This window comes from Marmota marmota, unplaced genomic scaffold (assembly GCF_001458135.2).
Source record: "Marmota marmota marmota unplaced genomic scaffold, marMar, whole genome shotgun sequence".
NCBI lineage: Eukaryota > Metazoa > Chordata > Mammalia > Rodentia > Sciuridae > Marmota > Marmota marmota.
In genome coordinates this window covers 2,365,073-2,385,110 of record NW_026000103.1, presented here as the reverse complement: position 1 = coordinate 2,385,110, position 20,038 = coordinate 2,365,073, and the positions used below count along the sequence as shown (strand labels likewise).

Genomic DNA, 20,038 nt, shown 5'->3' with positions numbered 1-20,038 from the left:
TAATGAAAAAAATGATATACTGTCAGCAGGTCATTCCTCTCACCCCCCACCCCACCACCGAAGAGACTCACATTGCTTAAATTAAATGGTAATGTTTAGAAGCTGTGGCTGTCATTTCTGAACTGCTACCCTGAAGCAGGAATAGTGATCCAGAACTATTATTTCTTGCATTAGCTCCAGAAACATTGAAGAGTTCTGTAGAAAAGCAGCAAATATCATTTATTTGCCCATATGGAAAATGAAAATATTATCAACAGCTTGTCTCATTAAATAAAACAGGAAAATCACTATGTTTAAGTCTTTAGCATATGGAGAGACCCTTATAGAGTGCTAGATACTTTTAGTAACCCCAAAATATAAGAAAAAGATTGGTTAGCACTCTAGCCAAAAATATGTTGGAAAGAAACCTCTCTAAGATATGTTTAGAAGAAAACTATGATAAAGGACTAAAACAGAATTGCCAAGAAATAATTGAAACTTTATAGAAAAGAAGAATACACTGACATTGTGGTTCCACTAAACTAAACACCATGCAGAATATAAGAATACAGATATCGGTCTCCTAGAATCACTAAAATAATCTTTCAGGTTGGGTCACCTGGTGGTAAAATGCTTCTAGATTTATCATAGGAAGCTGTAGCCTAGTCTATGAGAGTGTTGTTAGATTTAGGACACATCACTTCTATGTCAGATTGAGCCCATCTGGTTCTTTCAACTGAAAAATATATGAGAATAGCTTTTAACCCCTCAAAGATTACTTTTATTTCATAGTGGGTCAAAATCACAATGTGGTAGTACATTTATATTCATTTGTCAGAAGCTAAAAGAATCATTGACAGAGTTCTCATCTCTTATTTTTTCTACCTTTATTTTCAGTCTTGGTTGAGACATGGGCACAAACATCACTGCCACTTCGAGGCCATTAAACACTTATGACCCCTGTGAAAAGTTAATTTCTTGAGGAAAAATGATAAAACAGTGATCTCCAGGGCATTTAAAGAAAATTTATTGAACAGGAAGCCATTCAGCTGGTATTCTTAAGAAGCCTATCTGATGTAGAATAGGAAGGAAATTACTCATTTCCTAACTCCTTCAGGCCACTAACACACCACCAGATGCCACGGAGGATAATTTGGTAAGAGAGACAGTCCTAGGAAAAAGATATTACCTGGACACTTCAGGTACTCTGCCTTTCTCTTTCCAGTTAGTAGATAAAGCAGCACATCCTAGTTAGAGGAAGTGAGGACTAACTGGGCACTAAGGAAGTCAGGTTCTTTCCAGATATATTTCAGTTGCTGGAGTTCTTCAATAGTTCAGAATAAGCAATAGCATATAGCAGTCGTGTTGGGTACTATGTAGCCAACACAGCCATTTTAACCAGATATCCCCTCATCAAATAGCTGGCATTCACCAGATAGACAGCCTTACAGATGCCATCCTCTCAAAGGTAAGATTGAGTAGTCCTTGTGCCATGATCTTGCATTTTGAGCAGTCTTGATTTTCAGTCAACAGATTTGCATGGTTAAGAAATCATTTGGGAACTTCAACATAATATTCAGGCCTTAATTATATTGCCAAAACCTTGGTATAAGCCAGGAAGAAGAAGGAGAAAAGAAGAAAAAAGAAGGAAGAAGGCGAAAAGTAAAGCAAGCAGAAGGCAGCAGTAATATCTGGATGCCAGATGGCATCAGGTTGGCAATGGGCTGATGCAATGAGAAGCAAAGGGAAGTTTCTGTCATGTATCTCTGTGAACAGAATCCACTAGGATTTAGATACAGAGAGAAGGACAAATGAGAGTCATCATAGTGATCTTATAGTCATTAAATACTCTGTTTTCCTTGCTGAAAATAGTATTTAAATGTACAATATTTAATTATATGTTTACATTAGTTCATATTTATACCTTGTAAATTGTCTGAGAATGTTGATGGCTTAACTCACTGATTAAGAATGTGAATTCATATTTTTTTTAAATGGCTAGAAATATTAACTGTGTGACATACATTTGTATTTCCCCCAAAGAACATGAAGGGGATCAAACATCAGTAATGAATCCAGTTAGTGTTGCTGTTCATATTCTTAATATAAGTTACCCGAATAACATTCTGTCCATGAGTCTCTCAAAATGGAAAATAACAAGGAATATCTCATATATGCATAGAAACAAATGTCTTGAGAATGGAGAGCCATTTATGATCAAGAAATTTAAATTGTGTTTTCAGATCATTAAACCCACAAAAAAGATGTTCCAGCAGCACAGATTTGAGCATAGGAACTATAAGACAAAAAAAAAAATCACAAATGCATTCAAGTTCAAGAATTGTCACAGAGTAGAATGAAGGCCTCCTGCTGGCCAGATAGAATCAGCTCTTATCCTCAAGAGTCTTGGCCTCTTTTTGAGCAGTCTTGCCTCTCACTTCCAGTTCCTGATTTCCTAGCCTCCTCCCCATCTATAGAAATCATTCTCATTCTTTATATTCTCTGAAACAGCAAACAGAGCATTTAGTATAAATTCTCTGGCTAATTATGTACTTTAGATGTTTGGAGAGGCACTGGACCTATTAATTTTTTAGACATAAATTCACTGATAAATCACCTACTCAGTGTTATGATACTGTGGCAAGTATTACAAAAGTAACACAGTACTCTTTGCCCTCAAAGAAATCTTTAGTGCTTTCTTACCATTGAAACAACAGGATGGTGACCTAAATCTTGAGTATTGATCATTTGCAGATGGAGCAAATGAGCTAGCTGTTTTCAGAAATGTCATCTGACTCTAGGGCACGCACAGCGTGAGAATGTTGTTGATTTTAAATGGAGTATAAGAGACTAATTGAATTCCCAAGTTCTCTACCACCATATTTTGGAATTGCATCTATCTCTGAGACAAAATATAGAATAGTTAAGCTAGTATGTGGCAATGAACAAATAAAATAAATAAGTGAAAGAAGAGTGGAATACACATACTGAATGAGTTTGAGGGGAACATGATGATGTGAACTAGTATTTAGCAGATGACAGGGTTTATTTGAAACTGGCTTTGACTCCAAAACTAGTACATGAGGAAAGATTATTGGATCTTCCTACATAATAAAAAATCAGATATTTTATACCACTGTTTGTTTCTCTGTGATTCCTACCTATATGTTGAAAACAGTCTACAGAAACCACAGATTATTTCCTAAAGTGATTTTTTTTAGATACATCAAGCTGCCAACTATGTAAATTGGCAAAGAGTGAGACTATGATTTGTACACCCCCAACGAGGATATAGCCCTGCCAGGATCAAAGTAAAAACTCAACTTATTGATCATCCCTCCATGCAGAACAGCTGTGTGCACAGTGGTTTAGTGTGAGTTCCAGTGACAGACCACTGTGTGTGAATCCCAGGTCCCCATTAGCAAGTCACTTTACTTCACAGGCCTCAATTTCCTCTTTTGTGAAATGAGCATAATAATAGTCTCTATTTCCCATAGTTTCTGTGAGAATTGAGTTAATATATGTGAAGCCCCTGGTCTGCAGCTAGTGCTACATAAGCACGAATGGCTGTTATGATTAGGCTTTTCTAGCATCATTATCTTCCAGGGAATCTCTAAGGCAGTTAAAATGAATAATACTCAATGTGAGAAGCTGAGGCTGATATTGTATGTAACCATCTTACACATCGTGTCTCTAATGGCATTCAAGCAAGGACCACACTATTTAACCCAAAGCTCAGCTAATGGTTCTCAGCTAATACCATCTCACTACCTCTCTTCTAGGCTACTGAAGCCCTTGGAAGAGCTTGACTAATAAACATCACACTTTTAATTTAGCCCAGACTTTATTCTAAGGGACAATGATTAGTTGTCTTTATTTGGATAAAAAAGAGATTTTTGGAAAATTGCAAATGTGAGTGAGGAAAGTGCAGAAACTGCTTAGGTGGAAAAGCAACCTCCTTCAACTCTGGGTTAAATACATTTGATCCCCATAGATTGCTCCCAGCATGCACAGAGACAGCACAGTCAGTAATAAACTCAAGCGAGCAGACAGAGCCATTTTTATGTAGGCACTAGAAAAGCCTGTATTACCATCCAAGAAGTTCTAAATTTGTCAGCCCCTCCCACCATTACCACTGTTGCTCATTCCATAGCTACTTTCAGAAAGCTAAATCTGAACTGTTGCTCAGCTGAGCCCTAGAGAGTGACAAAGACAAATTAATGGGATCCTTGTGTGCCAAAATAAAGTATGGACCTTGTCACCACCAATATATGTTAAGTCCATTAAGGTCATTTTTAATGAACTGAACTTTTCATTGGAAAGCTTTGCCAAACTTGTTGAATTAAGGGAATGAAACCATTACAAAATTGCAAGATAAACTAATTTCACTCTGTATGAAGAAGAAATGATTCATGAAAAGTATTGGAGTTTATAATACTTCTGATTTTCATCAAAGTTAGGGAAATAATCTGGATTTAAAATATGCAAATATTTTAGAAATAATATGGCATCAAACGGAGAACTGTAAATGTACTGATAGGATGTCAGTTCTAATGGCATCTGAGTCCCTCTGGGACATGTCCTTTTAAATAGGCTACCCTCAAGGAAAAGCAAACTTTCAAATCATGTCCTGTTCTGGAAAGGTTAGAAAAGCACAGGGAAATAAAGATGGTCAAACAAATCCCCTTATGTTTCATTTGTGAAGAGTCATTTGGCTCCATCTGTATCTGCTAGAGGCAATTAAAGAGTCTATTTTCCTTTTTTCCAAAAACTTTGTATATGTTAAATTTTAAAGAGTAGATAAAAAGGTGAGAGCACTTGTGAGTCCCTTTAACCTAGAAACAACTCCAAAATGTTCCAGAGCTTTTCAGTTGAGTAGCTAGTGGTAAGATAAGACAATGTCTGACTGGAGTCATGTACAGATTACTTAGGTCAGCATTTGTCTAAAAATCCTTTCTTCTATAAAATAGCATTTCTATTGGGATTTTAGTAAATTATGATAGGCACAGAACTTAAACTTGCCCCAAACTACCTGAGTACCCAACAACCCATCAAGATAAAATGAGACCAGCACATACTTCCCAATTATACCTATAAGAAATGTAAATAAATATCTATTATAGCCACTAAATTTGGGTATGAAAGCTTTAAAAGACCATAATAAACTTCAACAACAAAAAGGGGTTTTGTTTCCTCATGCCAATGTCTGAAACAAAGAAGTATAATTTGATTTCTTAACAGATTTTTAGTCTATTGTCCCTTTTTCTAGATTAGTTTCAGATTTGGAGCCCAAGAACAAGCTCAATACCAAGTCACTTATCATAGAAATTCTTAGTTTCCTAATTAGAATTCATTGAAAAAAAATTTTTATCAAGCACTTATATAAAGTTCTGCCTTTACAGTGAGATGCTTATTGCATAGAGATCACACAATAATTATCAAAGAGTGGTAATGTTTTCAGAAAATGAAGAGGTACTCTCAGAGAGTCTAACAGGAACCCAATATGTCTAGGGACTGGGAAAGTCCTTTCTGAGAAGGGACACACAAGCTGAGGCCTGAGGATGAATGGAAGTTACTCTAAACCAAGACCAGGGAAGAGGGCCCTGCAGGGAATGACCCACATATGCCCAAATATTGAGCCAGGAAAGAACTACACACTTTTGATGAAGTGAAAGAAGGTAGTTGTGGCTGGAAGGTAGTAAGTAGGGGAGAATAGTAGAAGATGAAGATGGAGAATGGTTCTTTTTTTTCTGGGCACAGCAGGAAACAATTAAAAGCTTTCCATTTTAAAATCCCCCTGACTACACTATGAAGAACAGACTGGCAAAGGGTAACATAGGAAGAAGACAGATTAGTGGCTATTGGAGATAGCATTGGCTCAGTGGTACTAGGTGACACGGCAAAGCAAGGCACAGGGCCAGGACAGGTGGAGAGTGTGAATGGAGGAGCAACCACCACCAGTTTGGATCGTGCCTCTGCCATTTACTGAGCAGTGTGACCTTGGAAATCTGCAGGTCTCAATCTTATCAAATATTGAAATTAACATCATACCATCAGATACAGTTTTCCAAAAGATGAAACCATAACTCTCATGCAAATATAAAATGGACACGTCAAAAATTTTATTTTCCTCATGAATTATTCATTAGACTAGTTAAGACACTAAGGCTAGTTTAAATGAGAACTGAATTTAGAAAAGTTTATATTTTCCAACAGACGAAATCATTTGCATTGACATAAACAGGAAAAAATTTCTATCATTATGGACAAGAAACATCTGTAACATCAACAGCTGTCTACAAGGAAACGTCCTTATCTATGAAGTTGCAAAAGAGATTAACCAAAGACAATCTTAGCCTCATACTTCAGAGAATTAGACCACCCTTAGAAGAGAACCAGACAAAGCTGACATTTATTGAAAAGACAGCCAGAAATATCTTTTGTCTATTTCATAGTGTGTCTAATAGTACCCATCTCCCATCAATATTATATATGTATGCGTATACACATATATCCATATATACACACTATTACATATATACATACATAGATTAATGTTACATAGATATATATGTTATATGTCTGTGTGTATATATATAATGAGTAATACATGTGAAATACATAAAACAATAAGTATAATTGTTAGTTATTATTATCATTGTTATATCAATGATAGGTGGTGGCATTGGAGATGGAGAGAAGTAAATGAGGTTAAGATATATTCTCAAGAAAGAACTGATGGACTTTGGCAATCACTTGGAAGTGAGGAGTGAGGGAAATCCAGGGTTCAGGAATAACTCTTGATTTTTTACTTGAGCCAGTGGAAGGAAACATTTGCTGTGATGGAGAAGATAGGAAGATGCAGGGTTGCTGAGGGAGTAAATCAAGAGTTCTCTTTTGAATATTTTAAGTTGAAGATGACTTTGAAACATAAAAGTGAAAATGGCAAGAAGAGGTAGCAATTCGTAGTAGAGAGTGTGAAACCTCAGCAGCCCTGTGGCTTGCACTTCAATTTCCTGGTCTGTGTACCAAGTGAGGATAATAACAGCCCTTGTCTCATTAGGATTCAACAACTTTGATTTGTAAAGTCCTTAGAATAGTTCTGGGCACCTTAGAAGCACTACATTTTTGATAAGTAGACTAATTAGTATTTATTCTTTTTCAAAGGAAAATGTTCTGAGGTTAAATACTTAGAAATTTCTTGTACATTGATGGTATTTGAAACTGAGAATCCTTGACAAATGCATTGAAAGGCAGTGCAAAACGGAGTCCCGGCTCATGGCAATATTTAGAGTTTGAGAACAGAAGACAGACCTAGAAAAGGAAGTGACTGGAGAAGAAGAGTATGATGTCAAGTAATTCAGGAGGAGAAAGTCCTTCGAGAAGGAAGCTATGATCAAGTGTGTCAAATGCCACTGGAACATGGTAGATTTGATTGGCTGGGAATAGCAGAGAATATGAAGCTGATATTCTTAGAAGCTGATTATTATTTTACTGCTGGCTTTTCTCTTACTGTTAAAAATGTGCAGACTCTTCACGGTTAACAGGTCCCTCCTATCTTGTCTGAACCAGATCAGAGGAAGACAGGCAGAAACTGTAGGATGACTTTAACAAAGTACTCAAATATCTGCGCTTCCAGGACTTAAGAAAGTTCAGTCATCTCTGGTCTCATTGCAACTTTCACCAAACTTATTCCCCTCAACATTGCCTTGTAGTGTAAAGTCTCTTTGAAAGGAAAATGTGCTCTTTGATACAGTCAGCTTTTCTTCTCCTACTTCTAGCATTAAACATTTTCTGCAAGAGGGACATTGAGGCATTCTTGCAGAGAGGCCAGCTGTCTCTCAAAGAACCCAAAATGAATGTCATAATTATCATGAGAAAATGAAGTCTGCTATGTGGAGAATGCCTCTAAATATAGCTCTTCCAATACCGTCCTATGCATTTTTTAATTCGTTCCTTCCCTCAAGATATTACTGCATAGTGGCATTAGACAAAGGCAGTCACTGATTTTTGTTTTTTTCTTTTCAAATAGTTGTATTGGTGACTTTATCAAAATTGTCATTTGCTATTTTAATTTCTAGGGTCATTCTGTTCTTGGTTGTATTACTGGGTTACTTTGCAGTGGCAAAGATCCTCACAGACTAGGCATGGTGCTTAAGCATTTAAGGAACCTATGAAAAGAAGTGGTGCTCTCAGAGGTTTTTGTGGAGTGGTGTCCTGGACACCTATAAAGAATTTTGCTTGGAGACCTCAATGAGTTGCATAACTAGTATAAATTATTTGCAGCTCCAGAGAGGTGCAAATAGCAATTGGGAAATATTGCATAATTCCACATTCAGATCAAGTATCCTCAGCTGAAGACCTTTCATAATAAGTTAGATTGTCATTTATTTAGAATGATTCAGAAATGGTCCTAAGGGGATGTAGAATGATATTTTGAGTAGATATTGTCCTAAAACCTTAATGCTCCAGCTGTCCTTTTAAATAATGATTTTTAAAGTTGCCTAAGAATTATGGATTTTACAAGTAATTTTGAAAATTTCTAAAGTGATTCAGTTGAAGAGTTGCTTTCCCTTTGTAGCATTCCAAAGGTTTTTTTGTTTACTTATTCTGAAAGATTTTTTTGAAGTTTTCCCTTTTAATTTAATTGACAGATATTAAAGAATGAAAATGTTCTGAGATTTTCTGATTGCATATGCAAGTGGGAAGCAAGTGAAGGGAGAGGTAGCCAGAAGAATTTCCCTTCCCTTTTCAAGTTTCTTTTCTCCTACAGCAGCACTGTTTTCCTAGGTATCCAAATGCCTCTTCAAATGCTAATCTGCCCCTCTTGAGTTAAAGTAACTGCCGCATCCCAAAGATTTTGCTCTGTTATAGTTTCAGCAATTGCCCAGAATCAGAAGAACCAACTGTTCAGACTTAAAAGGTTAAGAAAAAATAAGATTGGCTTTAAAAGTAAAATAAGGCACTATGGAACAACATATTTTTATCAACAAAGATCATAACTTTTTTAACCCCAAATGATAAGTTGTGTAAAAGATTTTTTGCTCAATTCATCATAGAATTATTTATATAATATCATATTTTCTTATTTCCTCTGTGGCCCCTAGTTAATAAAATTTTCAAAAGGGGAAAACCCATAATTCTTCATGCAAATATTAAATGAACATTTGTCAAAATTCTTACTTTTAGTAGTCCCGCATTATCCACAGGGATACATTCTAAGATCCCCAGTGAATGTCTAAAAGTATAATACTGAATCCTAAATAGATAGATAGATAGATAGATAGATAGATAGATATACTTACATACCTATGTGATAAAGCTTAATTTATAAATTGTGGTCAGAGTCACAACAATAACTTCATAATGAAATAGAAAAATTATACTAGTATGCTCTAATAAAAAGTTGTTTAAATTTTATAAATTATTTATTTCAGAACATTCTATGTAATATTGTTGAACCATAGTTGACTATGGCTAACTGAAACTGTGGAAAGTGAAACCTAAAATAAGAGAGATTACTGTGATTCATTGACTAATGAAGGAAACAGTAAGATGTTAAAACCAATTCAAAGGAAATTTTTTAAGATCGTGTATATTTAGGTAAATAGGAATGCTAAAATGAATTTTGAAATAGATGCAAAATGGGTCTATCTGCAGAGCGACAATCAACTGTGTTCCAGGTAAACACAGTTAATCCACATTTTTATGAGCATGAATCATTTGTATTATCAGTGTTCTACAACTATAAATGATAAAAATAGCTCAAAATCAATGAAAGGCTAAGATAACTAGGAAGGATGCACTGAACAGGATAGTAATCTTTTGGGTCCATTTTAAAGTTTTTCACAATTTATTCCTCCTCTTTCCTCACTGTACTATCATGCCCCCACTTTCATACATAAACATACACCAAAAGTAAAAAGAAATCATCTAGATTTCTTTTTACTCAAGAAATCATCTAGACTTCTTTCTACTCTAGATTCACAGGTTCAAAAATTTAATACGACTGAAAATTATCAAAATCCAGTATTTCTAATCTGATTCCCTGCAAATTTTAATTTCCATTTTGAAACTAGAGCATGAGACTGAGACTGTCATGCATCAAAATAACACACCTGCTAAGCTATTCTGATTTTGTATAACAACCCCGCCCCCAATTTTTTTTTCAAACAGATATATGGGAAAGCAAAAGGGAGGAAAGTAATGAGAGAAAAGGGGAAAGTTAATTGTTAATTACAGACCATGTATCTAAGAGCCTCGAGCTCTGGCTATTATCTGTGGTGACTTGAGACTAATTAACTAAGAGTACCTTGTTTCTATTTAGCATGTTTTAAAATATTTTTTTCTAATTGCCAATGGATCTTTTATTTATTTATTTTTTACATGCAGTGCTGAGGATTGAACTCAGGGCCTCACACATGCCAGGCAAGCACTCTACCACTGAGCCACAATTATTTAGCATTTTTTAAACAAAGTAATTGGTTTTTATCATTTTATTGAATGCTTCTGACTCAATAATAGCTACTAATAAACCACTTAGGAATTTTATAAGTGAATTTGATTGTTACTGTTTTCTGTTTCATAAATGGGACTATGGTAATGACTAAGTAATACTGTTTTCTGTTTCATAAATGGGACTATGGTAATGACTGAGTAAATCATAAGCTTTTTGTTTATGGAATGAATAATTAAGCTTGCATGTAGATGACCAGATCAAAACATAGATTATTCATTTGCCAGGTGTGTCTTTTTTTGTTAACTTCCTAGAGATGGGAAAACTAAATGTCAAAATAATATCATCCCTTCTAATGCTTCTACCCATTTTTTAAAGAACTCACTTGACCAGTTTTTATTCATCTGGCAGTAAAACTGCTAGCAGAAAGAACTTTTAAATTACCCAAATTGAACTTCAGTAATAAGAGTCTTCTTATTGTATATTTTTACATCAAAATGATTAATATACTGATTTAAGAAAACAAAACAAAAATGATTGCATTCCGTTTTATATGATCCACATTAAAGGTTCTAGCCCAGCAAGTGCTATTCAAGATGAGACTTCTGAAAGTTACATTTAAGCCTTCTAACTTGCCTGCCCTCTCACTGACCTTGCTCCCTCCCACTTGTGGGCAGAAAACTCAAGATAGTAAATAGAGAGTTGGGAGACCTAGGGACATGGGGGAAAGCTTTATAAGAAAAGCAGTTATTATTCATTTAGCCATTTGCACTATCAGATATTTTTCTTTTGAAATATAATCTCCTGCCCTCAACAAGAGAGAATATATTATATCATACAGTGTACGCACTAGAGAAATTAAGATGACTGCCAAAAGACAGCACCACTTAAAAACCAAATTGTGTTTAATTGGTGTGAACCTGACAAAGACCTACAGATAATGGGTTGGGCAAAATGCCAGTGAAGCTGTTTTACATTTGATAAGACTCTCATTTGGGAAACATAAAGCAGATGTTTATTGTTTTTTTGCTATTAACCCTAAATGTCCACAAAGTCAAACTGCACACACACACATAGATACACATACAGGCATGTATACATTTTATATACACACACATATGTATGTACATGTGAAATATATAAGATATATGTCTTAAATGTATTGCTTTAAAATTAACATTTCATCTACTATAATAAGTGCATGAGACTTCAGTAGCAGGTTTTTGTTTTTTTTTTCTACTTTGTGTGCTTTTAGTGTATCATCCTGGTTCTGGAAAGAGAGCAAATGCAAAATCATTCATATTGTAGACAAGGGGAGCTGAGGGTGCAGTTTGCACATCAATTTGCATTTTAGATTTCATCTAGGTTCTAGATTTCATCCGGGACTTGCTTTGGAACATAAAGCACAAACATATAAAGTTAATTACTTATAATTTTATAAACATATATATATATGTAAAAAGAGAAGAACCCTAAGACCTAACACAAGTTTGGGGATTACCTATGAATCTCAATGTGTGTGGCATCCCTACCAAACGTTTTATTCTGTAGCAGGGAAACTACAACCCACAGACTGGATCCAGACCCTTCCATCATCCCTCGTGCCTGCCCCAGTCTGATAAGTAAAGCTTTATTGGAAGTTAACCCCTGCTCACTTGTGTGATTCTTTCATTCAACAGTCCTTGCAATGGAAACTGCATGGCCAAAATAATCGAAGTTATTTTTTGTATGGCTCTTTACAGGAAAGGTCTGCTGACCCTTGTTCTGTTGGTCATTGAGGAGGGCTATTACAAGTGATAAAACAATATTTTTTATTGTTGGAAAAATTAATAAGGTGCAATTGTTTTCTATATAAAAACAAAAGTTGGTACTACATTATTAAAGAAGCACTATTCGTTACACTGTCATTAAAGTTGTCAGGCAAGTCATTTGTCTTATGTATGGAATAGCTAAATGTGAACCTTCATGTCTACACCAGTGTTATAAAATCAGTGCTCATGTATTTGTGTATCTCTTGTTCCAGGAATCAGGCATATTCAGAATAAATGTGCAATAAGAGATTTTTGTTGTTGTTGTTGTTGTTGTTGCTTTTGGCAGATAGACACGATACCTTTATTTTATTTATTTTTATGTGGTGCTGAGGATTGAACCCAGAGCCTCACACATGCACTCTACACTGAGCACAACCCCAACCCCTGCAAATAAAAGATTTAAAATGGTTTTCAGATTTTGATTTTATATTTCCAACAAGCTCCTACAGGTAGCATTACCTAAGGAGAAAAGACTTTTTAGTCTTTTAGGGTACTATTTCCCTGCCCCAAGATCTCTACATACCAGAAGATAAAGAAGTCAAAAACAGAGGGGGGAGGTGAAATTGTGATGACAATTTCTTAGGAACAGTTCTGGGTGGCCATCCCATCCTCACCCACCCTTCTGACAGGCCATGATAACCTTTGTTCTCTCCTAGTGTATTCCTCTTCAAAGGTAGCTAGGGTCAAGTCCTTCCTGAAAGGTCTCTTGCTGGGCTTCAGGGCAGCATGTATGCTTTAGGAAAGGCTGGCTCTCCCAGCCAGACCACCTCTGTTGCACATAAAGCCCAGGCTTAGGCCAGCAAACATCTTTGTTATATTCTTTCCAGTATGAAAAGTTGCACGGGTTTGCTGTTAGAAGTTCAGTTTTCCTGAACTAGATATAAACCATTTGCACTTGTTAGGATTTAATGCCGTAACTGTGTTATCAGTCTTTTCTTTTTGGCCAAAGTCAAGGTTAAGAAGCCAGGTTTGCATGCCTTCCCAGCATGACTCCCTGTGCAAAAGCATTAGAATCATGAGGGAAAAAAAATTCCATAGTTTTTTTCCTCAGATTATTTTACTAACTTTTTGGAAAAGTTAGTGATTCCCTCTGGGTTTTTTCCCCCATAGGTCCCTCTCAAGGTCATTACAGTTATGGCCATGGTTGATTAATGGGGAGGAAAAACTTTTTTTTTTAATTTAGATATTTTCCTACATTCTGTAGAACTCAGAGAAAAACCAAATTCTTCCTGGTGTAGCTTCTTTCAGGGTGGAGGGAGGAAGACGTTGAGCAAACTGATATGAATGCAGAACCTCTCATTTACTGACACATGCCTGTGGATTTAAATTTGTAGCATGGCTTTTCACTATGATATAAAAAGAATTGGAGTTCAGACTAATTCAAAGAATGTGTGAGGAAGAAACCTGCACCATTCTTGGAAACTTACAAAAAAAAAAAAAAACCTCTTTTTTATAAATATAAATAAATCTTAAGAAGCACATTGAGTAAAAAGCAAAGAAAGTTACAGAATATGAGATCCAGGCTTAAAAAAAAAAAAATCTTCCTTAAATATCTCCCAGAGCTTATTCTGTAATAGTTTTTAGTATCAGTGTTAGTCTGCTTTAAGAATAGCCAGTATCATGCAAGAGGCACAAGTGTTGGGATTTAGAGCGAGGAAAGGAATCACCAATTCCCTGCTCTGAAGAGCTACCACTGTGGGTGCAGAGCCCTGAGTAAGCAGGTGGTCTGTGGCAGGAATGTCTTGCAGCTGGGAGTTCACATGACATGAAGCAAGCAATCCAGAATCAGTAGCCAGTGAGCTCATGAACTAAACTGAAGCTCCCATCACAGGACAGGGTGGAGGAGCTCTGGGCACATCCTGAGCCAGCTCTGGGCAGCAGAAGCAGGTGCCATGCATCCCCTCACAACCCCAGCTCTCTACTGCCTTGCGCTTCTTATCCTGTCCCCTTGTTTGCTTGCCGACTGCAGGTTCATCCCAGAGGCCTGGTCGGCCTGCACAGTCACTTGTGGTATGGGGACCCAGGTGCGAGTAGTCAAGTGCCAAGTGCTCCTGTCTTTCTCTCAGTCCGTGGCTGACCTGCCGGTGGATGAGTGCGAAGGGCCCAAGCCAGCATCCCAGCGTGCCTGTTATGCAGGACCGTGCAATGGGGAAATTCCTGAGTTTAGCCCGGACTCCACAGATGGGCTCTTGGGTGGCTTGCAGGAACTGGATGAGCTGTATGACTGGGAGTATGAAGGGTTCACCAAGTGCTCCGAGTCATGTGGAGGAGGTAAGGAGAGAGCCCCTGGCTCAGACACCCCCATCTTTTTTCTGTCTCTTCTTTCCCTGCATGCAACTGTGTCATGTGATTGCCTCTATATCAAGAATGATTAGCAGGGGCAGAAAGGGAGGCAGCCATTCTAAAGGTAAAGCAAGTGTAAATCGAATGAATAGATTTGATTTCTGTGTCTGCTGAGTGGCCCCAGGCTGTCAGCTGTGAGTGGCCAACAACTAACGCCTTTGCTTTCAGTTGTCATTCTGATGTTTTGTACTCAATATTGACTTGTTTATGTGAGCTCTTGCTTCCGTATGTGTGTGTGTGTGTGTGTGTGTGGTGTGTGTGAATTAATACCCAAAGTACACTACCACACTCTGCTGTTCTCAAGAACAGGTTAGGGTCCTTACAATTTACTCAGCTGGTTTTCCAAAGAAAGGGAAAGGCAGTGTAAAGATTATCCAGCACAGTGCATACCTGGAGCTGGAAAAGATTTTAATGATCAAAGCCAAACCCCACTCCATTGTGCAATGATATGCAAAAGAGCGAAGTGACTTGTTCAAGACCTCACAGCTAGTGAGTGACAGAGCTGGGACTAGGCCAAAGCTGCTGCTCTCTGTCTACAATCTTTACATGCTACCACACTTCAAGCATGTACAGAATTCCTAAAGCTTTCTTATTATAAATATTATTCAACTAATGGCCAACATTTCCAGGTACATTCATCTGGTTCTCTTGAGTATACTCTATGGTGACATACAAGTAGCTTACATAGTGATTTTTTTAAAATTACTTAATTAACCACTCATTTATGGGTACCTAGATGTTTCAATATATGTATACATTATAATATTACAATACATTGTAAATATTAAACCAAACTGATTAGCTTATGTCTTCAGTAATTTTTTGTTTCAGGTGTTATAAACAGGATTGTGACAGAAAATCAATTCTTTAAGATCATGATCTTTCTCACCACTGTTGAAACTGCCTTAAATTCATATTATCACTCACTGTCTTGCACCTACTCCCAAGAGAGATTTTGATAGGTTAGGAAGTGCCACTGATGTCCTGTCACATCCCTCTTGCTGGTCATCGGTAACCCCTTTGGACATGTTGAGATTCCACATTCCCAGCAAATTTCTTCCTTTGCTGGTGAAATAAAGTATGCAAATTATTTCCCAAAACTGTTTTCTAAACCATGACATTTGAGAAACTCTTCTAAAGGAATGAATAATGGAATAAGTACCAGCAAAGAATCCATTTAATCCAGCAGGTCTTTTTAAACTTTTAGTAGTTCTGACCCTGAAGTTCTTGTTTGTTTCTGATCTTCCAGTTTCCAACCCTGGAATTATAGAGTGATTTAATGGAAATCCCTGGTATCTTAAAACCTAAATTCTTCCAAAAAATTCTGGGAGACAGTTTCTCGGAACTCAGCTGATCTAACTGTTTTCACGTGCCATCCTTCCACTCATTTTCAGGACATTTTTTCTTCTATGCCTAATGAGAGAGTAGTGTGTTTTATAAGCTTTGGTGATCTGTGAGCCCCAGCAGAGCTGAGAGTCAGGGGGAAGAGCTGTGGCCCTGGCCCAAAGGAGTGGCTGCAGTTGTTCCTTTCTACTCTGAGCAATGACTCAGAGTTCAGATGGTTGTGTTTTTAGCCCCAATTTCCAAGATCACCTGAATTGAATGATCATTATTTCTAGTCAAAAACAAATGTGCTTTGAAAAAAAAAAGTATTTATGGTCTCTCTGTTATGGCTCTCGGTTACAAGTCAAGCCTGGAACTTTATGAGCAGGTGGAAAAAATAGATGCAGTAATGGAATATATAAATAACTGGATGCCTTTATCTTTAAGAGTCAATCCATTCTACTGACCAACCAGGGGTTTAAAACGGAAAGTCCAGAGTGGAATGTATTAATTTTAAGTGTTTTCAGAAGAATTTGATTTAGAAATAAGATTCAAATGTTGGATACACAATTGATCTCTACCTGTAGGATCTGAGTGTCTTTGTATAACAAAAATTATACATCCTTTACATCTAAGGAAGGGTAAAGTTACTAAAATTCCTTAGGTCTTTAATTGTCATCAATTGATCACACTTACCTACAGTTACAACACTGTGCCAAGGTAATATATTTACACCTGAAATGTTAAGAGTTGAAAATTCCAAAGTGGTGAAAATGTAATTGGGTTAAATGGTCTTATACAATGCCCATATGCACTAACAAATTAGTTCAATATATGGGTCATGTATTTTCAAGCCATTGTTTAGCAGTAAGTTTTTATTGTATTATCAATTTTGATCTTTCACCAAAGTATAACCCACAAGATTAAATATATTCTTAAATCATTCTTGCTGAAACCGACCCTGTACAGGATTAACAAATAGATATTAAATCACTTTTGGGTTATACAGCCAGTCAGGCTAATCGTATTGTTTCTGAAATCTCAAAGAGATGAAATTGGCTAGACACAAAAGTCACCTTTCACCTAGAAGAAGTAGTAACCGGAAGGAACTAGTTAGTAATGTGTTTGCTAAGCTGTCATCAAATATCAAATATCATGTAACAATTATGCAGTTCTGGAGATATAAACACAGAAAAATCCCATTTTCTGGAAAACTGAAAGTGAGCCTAACCTGCTCAGATCTGTTCCTTTGTCCTACTATTATCTCTTTTTTATATTTTAATTTCCCACAAGTGAATTGATAGGTGTGGTCAAGGACAGCAGTTTTGAATCTGAGCAGCTGAGTTGAACTCCTAGATGCTGAAACTCAAATTTAAATCTATCTGGGGGAAAACTTGAAACTGACCTTAGTAAAAATGGAAGGTGGAAACTTGTACCTGTGGCTCCTCTTTCCTTTGGCTTGTCAAGAAAGGAAAACCCATGTTGTGTGCATGTACAAATATGTAACAACAAATCCCACCATCATGTACAACTATAATGCACCAATAAAATAAAAGTGGAAGAAAAGGAGAGAAAGGAAGAAAGAAAGGAAAGCCCAGAGTTGTAAGGAACTGTATTTACACATGGGTTCTCTGTTCAGTTAAAAGTTTCCGTTTCAAGGCATATGTTAACCCTTCTGGAAAGAACACAAACTTACTGAGCTAACCTCTCCCATCCTTGCCTGTCTCTCCTATGCCAGGTATGGGTGAACCCAAAGGTGAGCTCCTCTTTCCAGGGCAGCTCCTTTACTCCAGGCTCCTGCCCTCAAAGTTCCCATTTGCCTTAACAGTCTACTTGCTTAGAATACCCTGCTCTTTACCTGTCATATTTTTTCATCCTACAAAAATTTACTATGTATTGATTTTAAAACAAAAAAAACTGGTCCCAGATACTCCTTAATTATGACAGAACTTCTGTCGTGGGTTTCCCCACACTTCAGGCCCCACCTAAGAATGCAGAGACAGCTGGCCTGTGGCAAGAGATTTAAAGCACAGTGTTGCAGGGGCCTAGTACATTGTTTTATAATACCTTGGATTAGAATTTAGTAACTCTGGAATGCTTCCTAATCTCAGCACTTAGCCACCCCATGGTGATCTTTATCTGTAACTATGATTAATGGTTTTCAATAATGTAGGTTTGTGTTTTACATAGCAAAGAGAGGAGATTACTGATGCCCTTTTGGAAACTTAGCTCTTACCCCCATCCCTTGCAGTCTTAGAAGAACCTAAATTCTATAGCTAAAGAGTCCATCAAGTGGATGGAAACAGCCCATCCCTCACACACTTCATTCCAATAGCAGGTATGTGTCAAGCCCCGTGGTCCCTTCCTGCCATGGCTGAATAAAGTCAAACTATATCTTATTTTAGAGCAGCATTTCAAATTTCTTAAACACTACCAAGTAAGCAAATGAATAGAAAACTTCATTTTTAGCATAACCACAGCTCTAGATTCTATATGGAATAGTCAGCTATATTCAGTGGCTGATCATCCTGACCTTGATACCAAAAGGATCCAGTGGGAAATAAGTGATGATATCAACAGTTTCTTGGGAGCTGTTTTGCTGCATCATCATACCATGAATTCCAAATGGTTCACTCATAGAAATCATCATACTGTCAGCATTACAGAATATGGTGGAGTAATTTGAATATCTAGTGCGAATCTCAAATTCTCCACCTTGAAAGGGCCATCACATAGGCAAATTAAATTTTTTTGTGGTGGGTGGTAGGCATCAAACAAGGATCCAATTAAATTTTGAAGTGATAAAAACATAGAAGAAAGAAAATGCAAAGATCCCATCGTGGCCACAGATAAATCCTATGATTGAGACCAAAAACATGTTTGATTTATCAGACTTAGAAAAAAAAAAGTAAGTTGATTTGGATCCTGGCTTTAAAATGCCAATTTTTAAAAGATGGTGTTGCTGAGCAACCTAGATCAATTTAACATCAATTTAGGAAGCATTATCCTGTTGATGGGATGAGATTGGCTCAGAGAAACCTAGGGCGTGAAAGGGGAAGGACAGTGATAGAGCTAACAAGCATTGGGACAGTTTGTGTTATGTTTGCTACCATTGGATGAAGAAATGCAGAAGATAAAAAGAGATCAAGTATGTACATAAATAACTACATGGATAGTGAGACTATGTTATAACCATATATATAAATATCTAATTATAGGTAGATAATCTTTAGATGTAGGTATCTTTATATATATATATAACTGTGTATGAATGATAGCAAATTAGCAAGAATGTCTTGTCTCTTAAACTGAACTCTGCTGAAATGATTCCAGACACATGTCTAGGTTATTTCTGAAGATCTCTAGGGAAACAGATATGACAGCCTCTTAGTATTTTTAAATGATAATGCTCTCAGGCAATGCTAAGGGCGCAATCAACCTCCACTTCAACATTTAGCAACTGTATAACATTAGACACGTCTTTTTACCCTTCTAAACCTCAGTTTCCATTTCTGTAAAGTGGGCATAAAAATAATACCTATCTTGCAGAATTGTTGAAAGAGTTGTGTGTCAAGCCCTCAGCTGTGGTACCTGCCTAGTAACAGGCACTCTGTAGATGTTAACTATTGTTATTATGACTGCAGGTAGCAGAATGAAGTATTCCATCAATCCATGAATGTGTTTCCATGCTTTATGAAAGTCTCCATAAGGGATCTGGCAGAACACCTTGAAAGACTTGTACTAATCATTACTCAAAGTCCTGTTTTACTATTGCCAATTCAGGTGTGCAGGTATGAATGGAAAGATTGTTTACCATGCCTGTCATTATTATGCTTCTTATTCTTCTTGTTCTAGCTTCCAAAGTTGCCTAGTTCCCTACAGAAATGAGCCAGAATCAAAAGAAAACCAGTAGAGGCTGACATCCTGGATACAAGACCCTAAGAGCACATCAGTTTATAGAAAGTTAGATATTAAGCTGTGGCCTTTGGCCTCCCTTCCAATACAACAATCTCCTGTTGATTGAATGTGTGAAGAGCTTTGCAGTTTTTTGTTAGATTTGGTTTCTTTTACCCTGTGCTCTTTCTGCATGAAATGATGACATTTCGGCATGGTGGTTGCATAGATT

At 36.8% G+C, this 20,038-nt stretch overlaps 1 protein-coding gene across 4 annotated transcripts in view; it reads left to right on the top strand.

The window, feature by feature from the left end:
• Positions 1-20,038, top strand: part of Adamtsl1 (ADAMTS like 1) — a 905,649-nt gene that overhangs the window by 731,353 nt on the left and 154,258 nt on the right. For all 4 annotated transcript variants that reach the window (XM_048783907.1, XM_048783906.1, XM_048783909.1 and 1 more), the window contains one exon: positions 14,216-14,517. In XM_048783907.1, the coding sequence (XP_048639864.1) occupies positions 14,216-14,517 (302 nt within the window). The remainder of the gene's footprint in view (positions 1-14,215; positions 14,518-20,038) is intronic.